Source organism: Haliaeetus leucocephalus, unplaced genomic scaffold (genome assembly GCF_000737465.1).
Source record: "Haliaeetus leucocephalus isolate CR32 unplaced genomic scaffold, Haliaeetus_leucocephalus-4.0 Scaffold251, whole genome shotgun sequence".
Lineage (NCBI taxonomy): Eukaryota > Metazoa > Chordata > Aves > Accipitriformes > Accipitridae > Haliaeetus > Haliaeetus leucocephalus.
In genome coordinates this window covers 11270548-11286141 of record NW_010972687.1, presented here as the reverse complement: position 1 = coordinate 11286141, position 15594 = coordinate 11270548, and the positions used below count along the sequence as shown (strand labels likewise).

General features: G+C 39.9%; 1 protein-coding gene across 2 annotated transcripts in view; it reads right to left on the bottom strand.

Moving 5' to 3' along the window:
• Positions 1-5044: 5044 nt before the first annotated feature.
• The window catches only part of SYK (spleen tyrosine kinase), a 34002-nt gene continuing 23452 nt past the window's right edge, over positions 5045-15594 (bottom strand). For both annotated transcript variants that reach the window (XM_010568707.1, XM_010568709.1), the window contains 7 exons: positions 12735-12825; positions 11874-12051; positions 10398-10607; positions 9768-9957; positions 8242-8382; positions 7904-8016; positions 5045-6293 (listed from right to left, as the gene is read on the bottom strand). In XM_010568707.1, the coding sequence (XP_010567009.1) occupies positions 6221-6293; positions 7904-8016; positions 8242-8382; positions 9768-9957; positions 10398-10607; positions 11874-12051; positions 12735-12825 (996 nt within the window). In that variant the 3' untranslated portion in view covers positions 5045-6220. The remainder of the gene's footprint in view (positions 6294-7903; positions 8017-8241; positions 8383-9767; positions 9958-10397; positions 10608-11873; positions 12052-12734; positions 12826-15594) is intronic.

Genomic DNA, 15594 nt, shown 5'->3' with positions numbered 1-15594 from the left:
TTTGCAAAAGAAAAAACCCAAAGAGTTTATTCTCTAGTGCATTGGGAACCTGTACTCCCAATCTGCACTCAATGCAAGGTGTGTGTGGGGGGTCCTGTTACACTACTGCCATCTGATACTAAATATCTGTACCATTTTGTATTTGCATTATTAAAGAGGCCATATTATCTAGAAAACCAGCCGTGCTGTGAGAAAGAGCTTAGGAGCCTTCCTGTGGGTGGTGGCTGAAGTTTATTGTGGATCACTTCCCTGCGCTGTCCCGTGACCGTCAGAGAGAGCGTGAAGGCTTTGGGAGAGGGCTGGCTGCTGGTGCTCCTGTGGTAATTTAAGCATGTGTTTGCATAGTAGTCGGAAGAATGAGGCCTGTGGAAGCTGCTAGAAGAGAATTGTAGTTGCACACATATAAACGGACTAGTTTGGGGGATTTACTGGCAACAGTGGAAATCTTGCTGAAACAAACTGACATTGATAATCTAGGTGTTTATACCCAGCCATGGCTAAGACGTGTCATTACTGTGGAAAAATAGGGAAGCATTGGCTCCAAATTACACATCTGCTGGGAAAAGAAACATCAAACCAAGCCAAACAGTCAATTTACAACCGCTCCAAAGTAGAGTGGAAAAAATACCCCAAAGTTCTGCTCTTTGGCAATCTCAGTGAGTTTGTTTCTCTGTGTCTCTATATGCATCCCTGCCTGCCACAGCCATTCCCTTCCACGCAGTTTCCTTGCTATCTTCTAGAAATATGACTCAAGACCAACATTAGCAATTCTTTGCCAGCTGGTCATTGCTTCAGGGTATTGGAGGTGGGACCTGATACACCAGTCAGAAAGAATTAATTTGATAACATTGATGAAATCTGCACACAAATTAGAAGAAGATCTGAAGATACAGCTACAGTGGCTGTGTAGTAAGAACTGAGGCAGCAGGACAGGGCATTACTGAACACAGGTAGGAAAGAATGACAAGAAACTACACGTGCACATGTTCATGTGTATGTGTGTGTGTAATGTTTTAAAAGCAAAGTCTTCAAACTCTGCAAGAGACAGCTATAAAAGGCCTCTGCTACCTGTTCTGCTGTACAGGCATGCAGTTACCGTCTTGGCACTCTTGCTGTTGCTGAAACTGGCATAATTTCACTTTAACAAAGCAGAAAGAAGAAAGAACAGATATTGATGTTAATGCAGCCACTGCTGGTGGCAATGTGGTGGGACAAAGTGAGTATCCATGTGTTGCAGCATGGACTGATGGCTCACACTATTTTCTGTGGCATTGAACCCTTCTTTGCAAAGTTGTTTCTATTTTGTTGTTGTTGTTGTTGCAGGTTGTATTTCTAACACGATAGAGGCATGGGGAGCCAGGCACTCACCTTACCAACCTGCTGTTGCACAGGGCATCCCAGGCGGGCAGCTGGAGCTGCACCAATGTGGCGGTGGGAGTCCTCCACAAGCACTTTGCTACAGTTAAGAAAGGCCTGGACCAAACAGGCTTTCACCCTGACAGTTTAAGGCATTTGCAATGGTAGACAGATGTGAGGAGTTAGTGATCTGTGCATGTTTGTACTGGACCAGTTATCCAGGTGCTATTTACATTCGAAGTTATGAATTTTAATGGACAGCAGTGTAATGCTTTCCCCAGCTGCCTCTTGTTTCCTCTGCTTCTCTGGTTATCAAGAAATGTGCACATCTCCACTGCCTCAGGGAAGCAGTGGTTATACTCAGTGCAGAGTTAATTATATGCCAAGGAACCCAGTGGGTTTTCACCTCAATTACCATGAGAGAAAAGAAAAAAATACCCATTTGGAGATTGATGCACAGTGCTAGCCTGGCTTCAGAGAGTTCTGGGCAGTTGGAGAACTGTTGTTTTCAGTCGGGTTTGCACTACATTGCTTTGACTGTTGTTTCACAGGAATCCATGGTGTAATACAAGCCTGAAGGAAGATGAGTATGCCATAGGCTTGTCTCTTTTTTCCAGCACTATTAATCAATCACATAGGAGACAATTTCTTTCCCGACACACCTTGTCTTTCTGATACTCACTGCATGCTCCACCTTCATTCCTCCCCTCCTTTTCCAGCTGCAAACCTTCACAGGTTACATGGGTGCCCCACGTGTTTGTTTGTGTCTCAGTCCCCAGCTGCCCCACAAGCCACCCCGGCAGGGAGAGCTAGGGCCCAAATGCAGTTGTGCCACTGTCTCGCATCACACCATGGCGTGTAGCGCTGGGACACACTGCTGGGGAGTGGTGATACTGACTCTTGATGTGGCTCTTTTCCATCTGAGTCTGGGATCGTTTTAAGTCCAATACTGTTTTTCTTCACTGTCAAGAATCAGACGGTGCATTTTTTTTTTCCTCTCCCTTTTTTTTCTTCTTCTTCCTCTTCTGAATGACTTACAGGCTTTCTGTCCTTACTAAACTTAGGGCAGGTAACTACAATTGTTGGCTTAAAGTTCCCCTGTACTATTCAACCCAGACACCACCCTCACTCCCTTCTCTGCATGTGTGGGACATATTCTTTATCTTTCCGCCTGCAATCCTCCACTGCTGGTATGACTCAAAAGACAAACGGACACAGAGTCTCAGACGTCTTCGTTAATCTTGCACAGTTAACCACTCATGACATAAATCATTGATGATTTGTCCTCGCATGGAACTTTGCTTGTCAGCAAGCAGAAAATGGCCAAACAGGTTCCTCCGTACTGCACAGGCACATCAAGGGCCGGGGTGGAAGGGAGAGTGCCAGAAATGGTGGGACAAGTCCGTCCGTCTAACAGCGCTCAAGTATTGCCACCTCCTGGCAGGGCCGGGCCGTACAGCTGTCTCAGCCCACAACGCTCGGACGCGCTCTCTTGTCAAACCCGCCGTTCCAACTGTGACGATTTCAGGTGGGAAAATCATGGGTATTTTTGACTGGGTGATTAAAAGTCCCCCTTTTGCATAGTGTTTGAAGCAGGTGGAGATTTTGCTGGGGTTTTTAAGAAGTTTGGGTGGGTCTTTATGGGAAAAGGTGCATGGCCTCCTGTGCTCTGAAAAAAACCCATGATTTTGCAGATTTGAGCCCTAACCAAAGCTGTAATTACACTCTGTTTTCCTCCCCTGAAAAACCCGTTTAACATGTTCACACCTGCTCCTTCTTCTCTGAGTTACTCACATCAGCCTCCCTTCCTCCTTGCTGCAGTTCGCTACCCCTTGACCCTGCTGTGACAATTACTTGTGGGGCCACGCTGCCAAATGGCATTTCTGATAGGAGTCAATCTGAAAATAAAGACAACCACATCCAGACAGCCAAAAGACAAAAGCCCCTTCACATCAGTTGATGGTGCAGTCCCACAAGTGGGAAGGTGGAGTAATTAGGCCAGATTTGCTACGCAGGAAAACAACCACAGCAGTACAGTGTAAGTCAGTCACTGACTGATCCCCGCCAAAGGTAAGCACCTGCTTGAGGAGTAGCCTGCCTTTTGGCCTTTGTTGTTTCTTTTTCAGATTCGCATTCAGTCCCCTCCAGCCTTTGCTTTCCTGAGGACTTGAGCTTGCAGCAAAAGCTAAGTGAAAGACTAAGATGTCTCTGTTATTTCAGAATACCTAGAACAGTTGCCTGCACCTTTGAGGGAGGCTCCATGTGGTATAATATGACTTAAATCCTGCATAGCTGATACCTGTAATGCTGAAATCCTTGGACAGCTGATATGCTGCACCAGCTCCTGACACCTCTAGCCTTGCATATCCAGCACAGTGCTGCTGAAAAGCAGTATCTTGGAAAGACTTAGGTGAATAATGACATGCTCATTTTGGGAGATTTTCCTGCTAGTCCTGAATAGCTCCAAAAGCAGCCCAGGCTTCAGTGGGCTTATCTGTCATGTCAGGTACCTTTCAGTCTCAGTGGGGGAATCTTAATGTTCCGCAGCAATTCAGCAAATATACACGCTCTCCACAGCATCAGCATTTTTTAGAAAGCACTTAAATGTTAAAGGATTATTGTTAAAACAACAGATTTTGTAAAAGTATCTTTAATTTCAATTTTAAAACCTAATCCATTTATTTCACAATACTTTATATTCTCATTGTAAATTTTTATTACATAATAGTCAAGTTAGAAATAATCAAGTAACACCAGAAAGTGACATTCACTCAGAAGAGAGGGGAAGAAATATTCCTCCAGTTTTGTTGTATCAGATAACACTTGGGGGGGGGGGGGGAGGGGGGAGGGGGGGGGGGGGGAGAGACATCAGGGAAATTGAGTACTGTCACTCACTGGCTAGTAGAGATTTGTGCAATTTGTTTATAACTAATATCCCCATGAATGTACTAATTGCACATGTAGAGCTAACAATTTCTCTGCAATAGGATTAAAAAGACAAAACAACTACATATAACTATGGCTAACTTCTACACAAGCTGTTCTTGTAGAAAAATGTTTCTTAAAAACAAAACAAAAAATAAATCATCTTCAATATAAGTCACATTTGGTCACATTTGAAATGTGGTCTATCGCACTCAGTGTCTTTCAGTAGCGTGTGTTTTCTGAAGTGTCTTGCAGTGGACATCCAAGACTAAACTACCAAAAATCACCAGGTATTTTTTGAAAAATAGACCATAAACTTAATAAAAAGAAAAAAAAATACAGTAACTCCTACATTTGTTTATAGTCACCTGTTTTATGAAAATTATTTCACACTTTCTCCCTGTAATTGCCTACACAGTTTTCTCTGCTAGAGAAAAAAAATCACTGCATCTCTAAGAATACTCTGTTCACACAACAATTAAACATGTATGTTCTAAACAGCCATATGCAATAAATATATCTAACTCTAAATCTTATTCTTTATATTGTTCTAAAATCTCTGTATCTAGTAGATGCAATATATGTAGACTCCTGAGATACATGTAAATGCCAGTAAAGTAGCTGCTTGTGAGGAAGAAGTGATAGAAATTTTGATATCTATAATATTTAAAATGAGATTGGACAAACAAAGCATAAGGGTAAAAATAGTATAAGAAGTTGATTACGTTATTTGTTATTACTATCGCTATACTTGCACATTAATGGAGATGCACACTGCATTACAAAAAAGTGCTAAGATTAATACCTTTTCCTGAGATGCTCACAGGGATTAATAACAGGACAAATACTAACATTTAGGAGCAGATGAAAGTAAACTTGATGTCCATATGCCTGTTTTAAAATATTTGAGCTAGGGGTGAAATTTGGCTTTAGAGGCAATAAGGTGTGGTGAATTCTCACAAATGCTTTTCAAGAAAGGTTTGGAAAAAGACAGAAATGATTGCTGCTCAAAACACAACACAAGGAGCTTTGGTATACCTAAAGGGATATGTGGGAAAGGTGTCTCTGGAGAAGGCTGGAACAGTACAGAGAAAGAAAGGTGCTGCTCCATCACCTTTCACTGTACAGCCGTCTTTTCAGGAATGCAGTGATGGAGTTTATGTTAAAACCCAGAATCATTGTCTTAGTTGCTGATACATTTCATTCCAAGATGAAAGCAAGTCCCTGAATTCCGGGGTTTCACCAGGAAAAAAGTAACTCCCTGAGGGACAGCTGAGCTTCCACATGAGATGAGGAATGAGAGAAGTTGGTCACATTTAAAGGAGATGAGGATGTTAAAAATTCACATCTCCTAGCTCCCCTCTGCCTACATTACTACAGAAAAGAATACGATTTGGTTTTAAAGGGGCTTGGGGGTAAAATCAAACATGCTGTCAGTCAAAGCAACTGACACACTTTCACAGTGAATTTACTTCACTGTGAGAAATGTTTATGCTATTCTTCCTTGAGTGGGGGGAAGACTGGAAGAAGTCTTAATGCATTTAAGGGCTAAGAATATTAATAAAAAGAATCTAAATTCCAATCTCAATTCAAATACAAGAGAGGAAGAGGGCTGAAAGACATTAAATAGGTTTTCCACAACCACAAAATGTAATGCCAATAAAGCTGTAAATAAAATGAAACAAAATGTAGCAAAATTATAAGCATCTGCTCTGACATCCTTGCTGCTCGCTTTGGGGCCTCTCCACTTTCAACACTATTTCAGGGCAGGATATTGTGCAGAAGGCAAGAAAAGGCAACCCTACAGACACAGGGCTTAGCTCTGAGCTTTGCAGGGTGAAAGCGGCAGTACAAAAATCAAAGTCGCTTTGTCTCAGAAACTGAACTGCTTCACAGGGGGTGTTGCCTGGAGGCAAGGAAGCTGCTGTTCTTCATGCTGTTAGTGGGAAATGTCGTAATAGTAGTTACGTAATCTCAGCTCGACTGCAACAAATCCTGGTCGGTCATCAACACTGTGGAAAGATGACAAGTATCATTGCATAGGAAGGAGAAAGCTGTAAAGGTGCATGGGCCTTGTAACGGTTGGGACTTCACCCCAGTGACAGCTCATTTAGAGCTGCTTGCAGTATTTTAAGGCTAAAAAACATGATGCTACAAAATGAATACCAAGCGGCAAATGTCACTACAGAGCACCCAGTCAGTGGATTTACTATCATGCCTGTTACATCGTGGCTGGTGAAGGTACTACAAGAAAGAAATGGTAAATCAGCTCCATTTCATTTTCTACTTCATTTACTTCAGTAATAATCTATAGAACAGTGCAATATCTGCCTTATAATGGGTACTACAGTCATACAGAGTGGCTTAGCACCACTGAGAGGAGCCTATGCATACACTGTATGGCTGTACTGTCTTTCTTTCCTCTATATCTGCAAGTCTTTGTTGATTTGGTAGAACACAATTAAACTGACAACAAGCCCCTACAATAATACATTACATATTGAGATAGCTACACTGCATGACTTGAGCCTTCTTTTAAAATTTTTTTTTCCTTTTCTTTCCAGTATTAAAGATATTTGAGCACAAACAAATAAAAAGCAGCATGCTTTATGATATGCTTATTAATCATAACAAAAAAATGATCCCTTTCAGTCTAGAACTGTTACGGCATTTTTTGAGTCAAACCAAAAGGCAGAAATTATTTTATGGCTCCACATTCTTTCTAGAGTACTAGATGTAATAAAACTAACAAAGAAGCAAGGTACCTAAAAGTGAAGTACCACAGCTCCTTAAATGGAATCCAGAGACCTTTGTTGGACACACATATTCTCCAGATGGTGAACTGGAAGAATAAGTGACATTACAGCAGATTTTGGGTGCTTTATGGAGACCTTCCTATACCTCAAAGTAACTTCAACAAAATAGTTTAAAATGATAAATCATAAAACATCTTTAATAATTTTTTTGCAATATATTAATTAAAAAAGAATATCAGGTAGACTTTTTTTCTTCTCTGTATTTCATAATTCTAACTTCTGAACTGTTATCGATCAGAAAAAAAACGTTTCTGACATATTAGGTATGATCTGAAAAGAAGTTTTGCCTCTCACTAATAGGAAGCCAATGTGGGATCCAATCTGAGCATATTTAGGAATGACAGAAGAGAAAAATGGGTTGAAACAATTAGTTATTGAGGAATGGAATGAATAATTTGGCAATATGATTTTGAAATTTCAGTAAAGAAAAAAAGTCTTGGAAATGAAAATTAAACAAAATACCATCCAAAATGAAACAAAAATATTTGCTTAATTTCAAACTTTCTTTTCAAAATACTTCAGACCGAACTCCTTGTGGAACTACTTGGTTTTTATGATGCCCTATTTTTTGTATATATCTGTTCCAGCAAAATCAGCTTGTTGTAGTACACTCAATAACTCAAATAATTTTCACTTGAAAGTGCAACTAATTCCTTAGTTTGGAGGTTGTTTGTAAGCTAAACACCAGCTGAAACAAAGTATTTTGAAATGCCTTTCCCTCCCTCCCCCCACTTTCTGGCTATTAATTAAGTAGATTAAAATACACTCCTATTAAAAGAGAGAGCATCACATCACACCACACTCACTTGTATGTCCAACACAATTTCATTAGATCATAGACTTCTGTTGGACAGACTTCAGGACGTTCCATTCGTTCTCCTCTTTCAATCATCTGTGCGACTTCGCCACCTTTCATTCCCTGGAAGAGGGTGACCACAACAGAAATGATTACAGCACACATGCTAGCATAAAACACAGAGGCCTGGCGTTGATTTTTGGGCTATCCTTTGATTCATCCGCTGCAACAGACAGGGCGCGAAGGCCTGCTTTGGCCTGCAATAACTCTTTTTAGGTAAGAAAAGGTGATGGTTCAAATTTGCTCTGAATTTTTACAGAAAAAAAATGGCCAGATAGAACTACTCACCTTATATGGTTTTTGACCATAAGAGAAAGCTTCCCACATTAAAACCCCAAAGCTCCAGACATCACTTTTGCTAGAAAATTTGTAGAAATTCATGCATTCTGGAGCATACCACTTGACTGGCCATTTTCCATGACTTTGTGCCTAAAATAAATCATAACAGAAAGAAAAAAAAAGCAGGCTAGAGACAGTGGTAAGTAGTAAACATCAGTATTCATATAAGCCAATTTAACTTAGCTCTGCACACATTTGCACTAAGTACCATAACATTTCTGATGCAGTTGGCATTAGAGGGAATGGGTAGCGGCTTCTCCAAAAGTGTTACAAAAATGTTCCTAATTTTATGCTTTCAAAATAATGCACTGAAATGAAATCTATGGTAAAGCAAAGCTTAGCTAAATGACCTGCAGTCATGTTTTTAGTGGCAGTTAATTTAAAGTTGCTCTTTAAAACTAAGATTTTTCTTCTAGGCTCTCAACAGAGGGTAGGACATACACACCTAGCTACACTGAGTCTCATTATTACTTGAAGTTGATGCTCCATTTCAAAGCACAGTGACTGCCTTGTGCCAAACTGCAGTTTGATAAAATTATGCCATAACACTGTGTCACAACATTGCGAGTGTAAAGCTATCCCAGCACAGTGCTAGATCTAGTGAAGGAACCCCACTGCATTTTGTGGAGTTTTAAAGGGAATGGGCCTTTGATACCAATTCTCAAACCTCTGACAAGCAGCTCTGGCTAGGCTAGTGGCAGTGATTTAAGATGTTACTGCCTTTTCTGGCAGCAGTTACTATTCCCGTAGGAAGGTCATCAGAAGGGAGTATGTGTTTGCTCCTCCTCTGCAGCGTTTCATGGTCTGGCTTATTAGTTTTAAACGGCTGATGAAAGGGAATAGGCAGAAGGAAGAAATAATTTGAACTGCAAGAGCAATATATCAGAAAAAAAGATGCAGACACGATTAGAGCCTTTGTCTTCCACAGATGTTTTCACCTTATTAAATGTGGCTGTTATTTCAGTCCCTTTAGCTGTACAAGGATCCAATGAATTTAAAACCAAGCTAAAAAAATTCTGCTTAGATCAACTGATTATTTACCAATGGTATTCTTTCAAAAACCTCCCCAAATTCAGTTCTGTTAGTCAATAATACAGTGTGCTAGCCTAATTTTCCCTGCACAAGGTGAAAACTGTTAAGTGCCCAAAACTTCATATCTGCAACAAAGACATTTTCCCCTTTTATATAAGGGGGTAACTTATTTCCACCACAAACTTCAATCTTCTGATGACAAGTTTACCAAAAGTAAATGAAAGAAGTAAGCAAATAAAGGAGGGACTAGCTTTTCCCTCCCTACACATCTTTTAATGTTGAAGATGCATTTTGAAAATCAGTGACCTACTATTAGGCTATAAAATAATGGATGATACATATTATTTCTAATTTTCAACTTTTAAAAACAACTGCACTTCAACTGAAAATAACCTTGTTAGGCTATACTACTATACAGCTTTCACGTCTTGTGCAAACCTTACCTTATAATAATTTTCATCAGCACTAAGAGCTTTAGAAAGTCCGAAGTCACTAATTTTGGCATAATGTTGTGTGACTAATAGCACGTTCCTTGCAGCCAGATCCCTATGAACAAAATTATTCTCCTCCAGGTATTTCATCCCCATGGAAACCTGATGTACCAGCTCTGTTATATTCTTCTCCGTGACATGTCTGAAAATCATAATTGAATTTTTAAGAGGTCAGGAGTTCACTTTCATGACTTTTCATGGAGTTCAAATATAAATCTTTACTATGAACTTCCCCACATCATACTAGGAACCTGATCTACTTATGTTTAGCTAAGCTTTAATTAGAACAGGCAGCGTAAGAATGTCCTGAGTGAAATGATGTGTGATCATATCAGTAAATGAGCAATTGAAGGACATGTGAAAATTCTTTCATTTATTCAAAATATACTATATTACCAGAAGTATTTGACAGTTAGGAGACATGTACAAGACAATCGTGTCCCAATGAAGACTGACTACAATCATTAATTATTACATTAATAACATGTCAATTTAAAATTGCCCTTAAAGAAAAAAAAAAGGAACCTCTATCTTTTTTCCCCTTTGGATAAATCCTATGCAATGGAATCAAAGCTTACATACCTGTTTTTTTGCAAAAATTTGTTCAATGGCCCAAGTTCAGCCATTTCCATCACTAACATCCAGGCTTCAGCTTCACATATGCCTATCATTCGGACAATATATGGGTTATCCAGTTGTTGCATTACATTTGCTTCTCTCAGTAATTCATCCTTTATGGCTGGATCATTACTCTCATTCTTAAGAATTTTTACAGCCACTGGCTTGGCACCCCTACAAAAAAGAATCCAGTTCTGGGATTAGTTGCTGAAAAACCTGTGTGAAAACACACACAATCTTCATTTGACGTTTCTGTGCACATAGTACAAACTGTGACAAAAGACAGAATTGATGGAAAAAATCCAACTGTAATAGTAACATCTCTCTATCAAATGCTCAGAAGACAGCTAAGCAAAAGAGAGAAAATGGGAAGAACCTGGGAAAACTATAAATAGTCATAAAAACATCTTAACAAGCCTGAAAACAAATTTAATGGACAAAATTTTGTTGCCCATTCTGGCAAGAATTCCATAAATCTTTTCTTGCCAGAAAAGGTATAAAGGCCTTTCTAAGCACTGAGGTGTTTTGGGGGTGAGACTAGAACACGCAGCGTTGCAAGGCCCCAAGGCAGTGCTCTGAAATCCTTAGAAACTAAGCCTACTCCTACAACCTTCAGCTCATACAACTAAGTGAAAGAGTGACTGATGAGATCGACAGAGCTCAAGTGTGAAACAAGATTAGCAAATACACAAGCTGGGACCAGAGCCCTTCAAATCCCCTCAGACTGTACTGGAAAAGAAAAATCCTTCCTGGCTCTGAAAACCTTGGTTAAAGAAATGCCTCCAGCTTCAAGTGGTGAAACCAGCCCATGCACTTAAACATATTGATAACAGTTTACTATGAAAATGTATGAACAGTCAGGTGCTCTCACTTCTGCCAGTATAAACAGGGTCTGTTCCTACTGTAATCACATGATAAAAGAGGTCACAAGATGGTCTGTGTTCTTGAAAATCAACATTTCGGCTTCATGAAACAGGTATTTATCATACTTATTTTAGATGAAAATCTCCTTGCTACAGGTAAGCTGTCCATGGCACTCACACTGTTTCTCAAAGAGAGATTGTGCAGTTGGGAAATACTGAGTAGCATGACTGCCCATGCAAACTATGGAGGAAGGCAGCAGACTTCCCACTCTACTATCCCTGACAGGAAAGAAAATAGTCATAAGGGGCACTTCCCCACTCTACAGACAAAAATAATGGCTGGGAGGTGACTATGCTGCAGGCAAAGAAGTGTCTGCCAGCAGACGAACAGAAAATGAGTGTACAGAAAATTAGTCTATGAGTGTATGTACAAAGAGAGAAACCGGTGAATGGTAGCCCAAATTACTTAGGTACAGTCTGACACCTGAAATGACATGCAAAGATTACTGCTGCTCCACAAAATAAAGGCTACAGCTTTCACATATGAGACTCCATGAAAGTAGAAGGAAACACTTACTTTTTCATCTTATAGAACCCTTTCTTTACAGTACCAAAGTTGCCAGACCCAAGCTCTCCTTCCTCCAAGGTTAACAATTTCCTGTCAAGAGTGACATTTTTTGGTTTCATTTCATCTGGATCAGCATATGGACTTTCATAGACCTCCGTATCCATGGGTAAGGCCTCCCTCTGATCACCTGCGGTTCAATCAATGAAAAAATCAGACATTATGTGAGACATTTTTGCTGCCATAGCTACTATATTCACCTGTTCTATGTTCAGGATTATCAGTGTGTTTGACTTACGAGGGCATTATAAAGAAACCACATGCAGTCCGGCTACAGGCACTTTAGAACACCTCAAAAGAGAGTGACCTCCACCTGGTGACATGCTCTAATTATTGAGCATCTGTATAATGTGAAACCAGCAGGTTCCTTGACAGGAGGGTTAAAGGCAGGCCCTTCTCCTTAGTACTTCCCATTAGTTACCTCAGACAATTCTTCACTCAGAATGCTGCCTTATATGTAGTTTATTCTTAGGCACCCATCTTTAGTTGCATTTTACAGAAAGCCTGAGCACTAGCTTGACACTGTGGATGCAACAGGGCACAATTCTTTTTATGAAGTGCAAGGATGAGGCTTCTAGAGTCAAGGAAGTAATAATCTTTCTCTTCAACACAGAAAAAGGGACTTCTGCTAAATGACTTTTATTACAGATGGCGACATCTGGCAGTTTCAGCTACCAGGCTTGAGCTATGATAGTGGCTAACCAATACACAACATGGTGTGAAATATATGCAGGAAAAAAGAAATATGGGTTGAGGAGAGATCTCTGGCATAAAGAAGGCAAGTGTATTAATGACATAAATTACTCTGCCTACCTTTTTCTGCTCCTGTAAGACCTCTCTTTCTTTGTAGCACATAAGGATTAAAAGGTGCTTCATCAGGTGAGTAGCCAATAGTTGGCTGAAGCTGTAGTACACAAATAAAGTTTTTATGTTTAGTAATGAATAGGTAGGTCAAAAGCATTTTTTTTCCCCCAAGGATTATAGGGATATGGGATAATGATTGCAAAAGACACATAGGTGAGAATCAGAAAGTAAGAAAGGGATCCAACAAAGTTTATTTCATTTTGGAGGTTATTGCTTGAGTAAATATGCAGGCCAAATGAAACATACACTGCTGAAGCATTAAAAGTTATTGCAAATATTTCAGAGCATTTGATCTGAGAGAATTAACTGGAATGGGTCATGCACAAATCTTATTCTGCAGATATTAAATTCACATGCTCTTTTCAAATCTTCCTTGTAACACAGGTAGTCATAAGGATTTCTCTTCAATCTGTCCTTCCTCCCTCTCCAGGGTATCTCTCTACATATCTAGGCCATAGAGCACAAATGAAAACAAAAAATACTTCCCTGTTTCTCTTGTGGATGTTATAGAGTGACTCCCCTAGGAAGAAACTGGGATAAAAAGTAATTATTTTAATAGACCTGTGTAATGTCATGGACAAACATTATGGGCCAGATACTAGGCCAGTCTGTCTGCTCTGAGGAGGAAGAAAATGAGCTAATTCTGACTGTACTTGAACATCTGGTTCAGATACAATCCCTCTGCCTTTACTCTTTGTCAGAGGAATACTATGGAGCATACAAACCTCCCCAGCAGAAACACAGTGTGTTCTGGAGCTCCTTGGCTGAAGGATGAGTCTGGCACAATAAACTATAGATGAGAGAAACTTATAATTTGCTCTTTTCTGTCTATAAACTGTCAGGAACAGGGAATTACAGAACTTATTTCTGCGGTTTAGTCCCTTTTCTTTCTCAGTGTAGACATTTTGCTCTACTCATGAGTGACCTCACCCTCCTAAGAGAGTGGTTTAAAACCAGAAATTCAAACACCAACACGAGTTTGGTCAGCTCAAATAGGAAACAAAGGTATATTGTACTTGCAAAACACTGGATAGGGCTATTTTGCAAATATTTGAGTATAAAATTCTTTTTAATAACTAAAGCTTTCAGTGGCATAAGTTCCTGCCTGAAACAGTTGTGGTTTTCAAGTAAAGAGAAACACAGCTTGCAAAATGTCCAGGAGTGAGTTATTGAGTGCAATATTAGTTTTATCACTTGCAAACTGCATTTTGTAGGGAAAAGGCCTGACCGGGGTGGTACAGACTTTTAATTGTAATGAAGTGATCTGCCCAGTTGGATGAAGCAGAAAAGGTTCCACTACATAGATTTTACAGCAAACCCTGAGTGTGAGGCTGACAGTTGGCAAGATTCTGACCTGGTAGGACGAGCATGGTGGCATCAGGGATGGTAAGGGTAATGTTTCTGACTTGAATCACTCAGTCTCGTGGAACAGTGTTGAAAGGCCATTTGCTGTCAGGGCAAGCTATAAGAACCCTGAGATGCTTTTGAGACTGACCTGCCCATCTCAAGAACAAGGAGGCAAATGAATGGTATAAAACCAGATCCTCAGCTCTAGTTTTGTTTTTCTAGTCTGGTACACCTTGCCAGGTCTGCAAGTTAAGACTTGTATTTCCAAGACCTGTATCACTCTATTTCACACACAGGCCATTCACTAACCCAAAAAACCTCACTAAGATTGGAACTCAACCCTAAATATCTCAAGTGGTGGGCTGGCAGTTTCACTGTGAACACTTAGGACAGTCTTTACCTACATTGTGTCAGGATATATAGGGAAATGCTTATGTTCAGTCAAAAATACTAATAATCTTTTGCAAAGCAAAACCAAATCAGATGGAATTATACTTACTGAGACCACAGTGATTTTAGTTTGTGCATTTCATATATCCTGTACTGCTTCAGAACACATCAAGAATGCTTAGAGTTTTTTATCTCATTGCTACTTACTTGAACCATTCAGCATTACTACTAAGAAGTGATTATAGTTCCACTGGATAGCTTCCTGAACGTATTCTTGCTTCCTACATTAACTATATTTATACTTTTAAAGGGAGACCATTTTACATTCCAAAAGGTAATTGGAATCAATTAACTGAGTGGATACAAAGCAATATGGACAACTGACTGTTGCTAGACAGATACAAGTACAAAGAAAGCAGGTGCAAATTGCCACATTGCATGGATGTTATGGAAGCCTCTGGTTAAAAATTCTTGGCCAAGGTGTCCAAAAGTAGAGTGGGAAAAAAAGGATAAAAATATGGTGACTGCCTAAGAAAGAGACTGAGATGCTGAGTCTTCAGTGGCAGTTTCCAGGATACTGGAAGAAAAGTTCTGAAATACTTCGGAATTATAGTATCATAGTTTCAAAGGATACCTTTTGCATACTTTACCCTTAAAATAATCTTTCTGATAGAAATGCAAAGTGTTCAGAAAATGACATCCAGAAGAGACTGCATCACACTGGGACTCCTTTGCGTTTTGAAAGCTTTGATAGGACTATCAATTGTCCTCTCTTCACTGTGGGGAGCACCTCAACTGTGCACCATAAAGTCTGATGGGAATATCTGAACTGAAGCCTTGAAATGCCCCCCTCACTTTAAAAATTGAAATGTTTTCTGCAACGACAATTAGGTAAAGTCACATAGGTGTAGCTGGAGCTCCAAGCTAACCAATGAAACATAGCAGGTCCGTTTTTTTCTTCCCACAAACAGTCAAGTGCTGGACAGAGTTTGTGTACTTCCTGTTACATAACAAGGAAGATAAATTCAGCCCACAGAAGGGTACAACTTCAGCAGATTTTCCTCATTTTTAG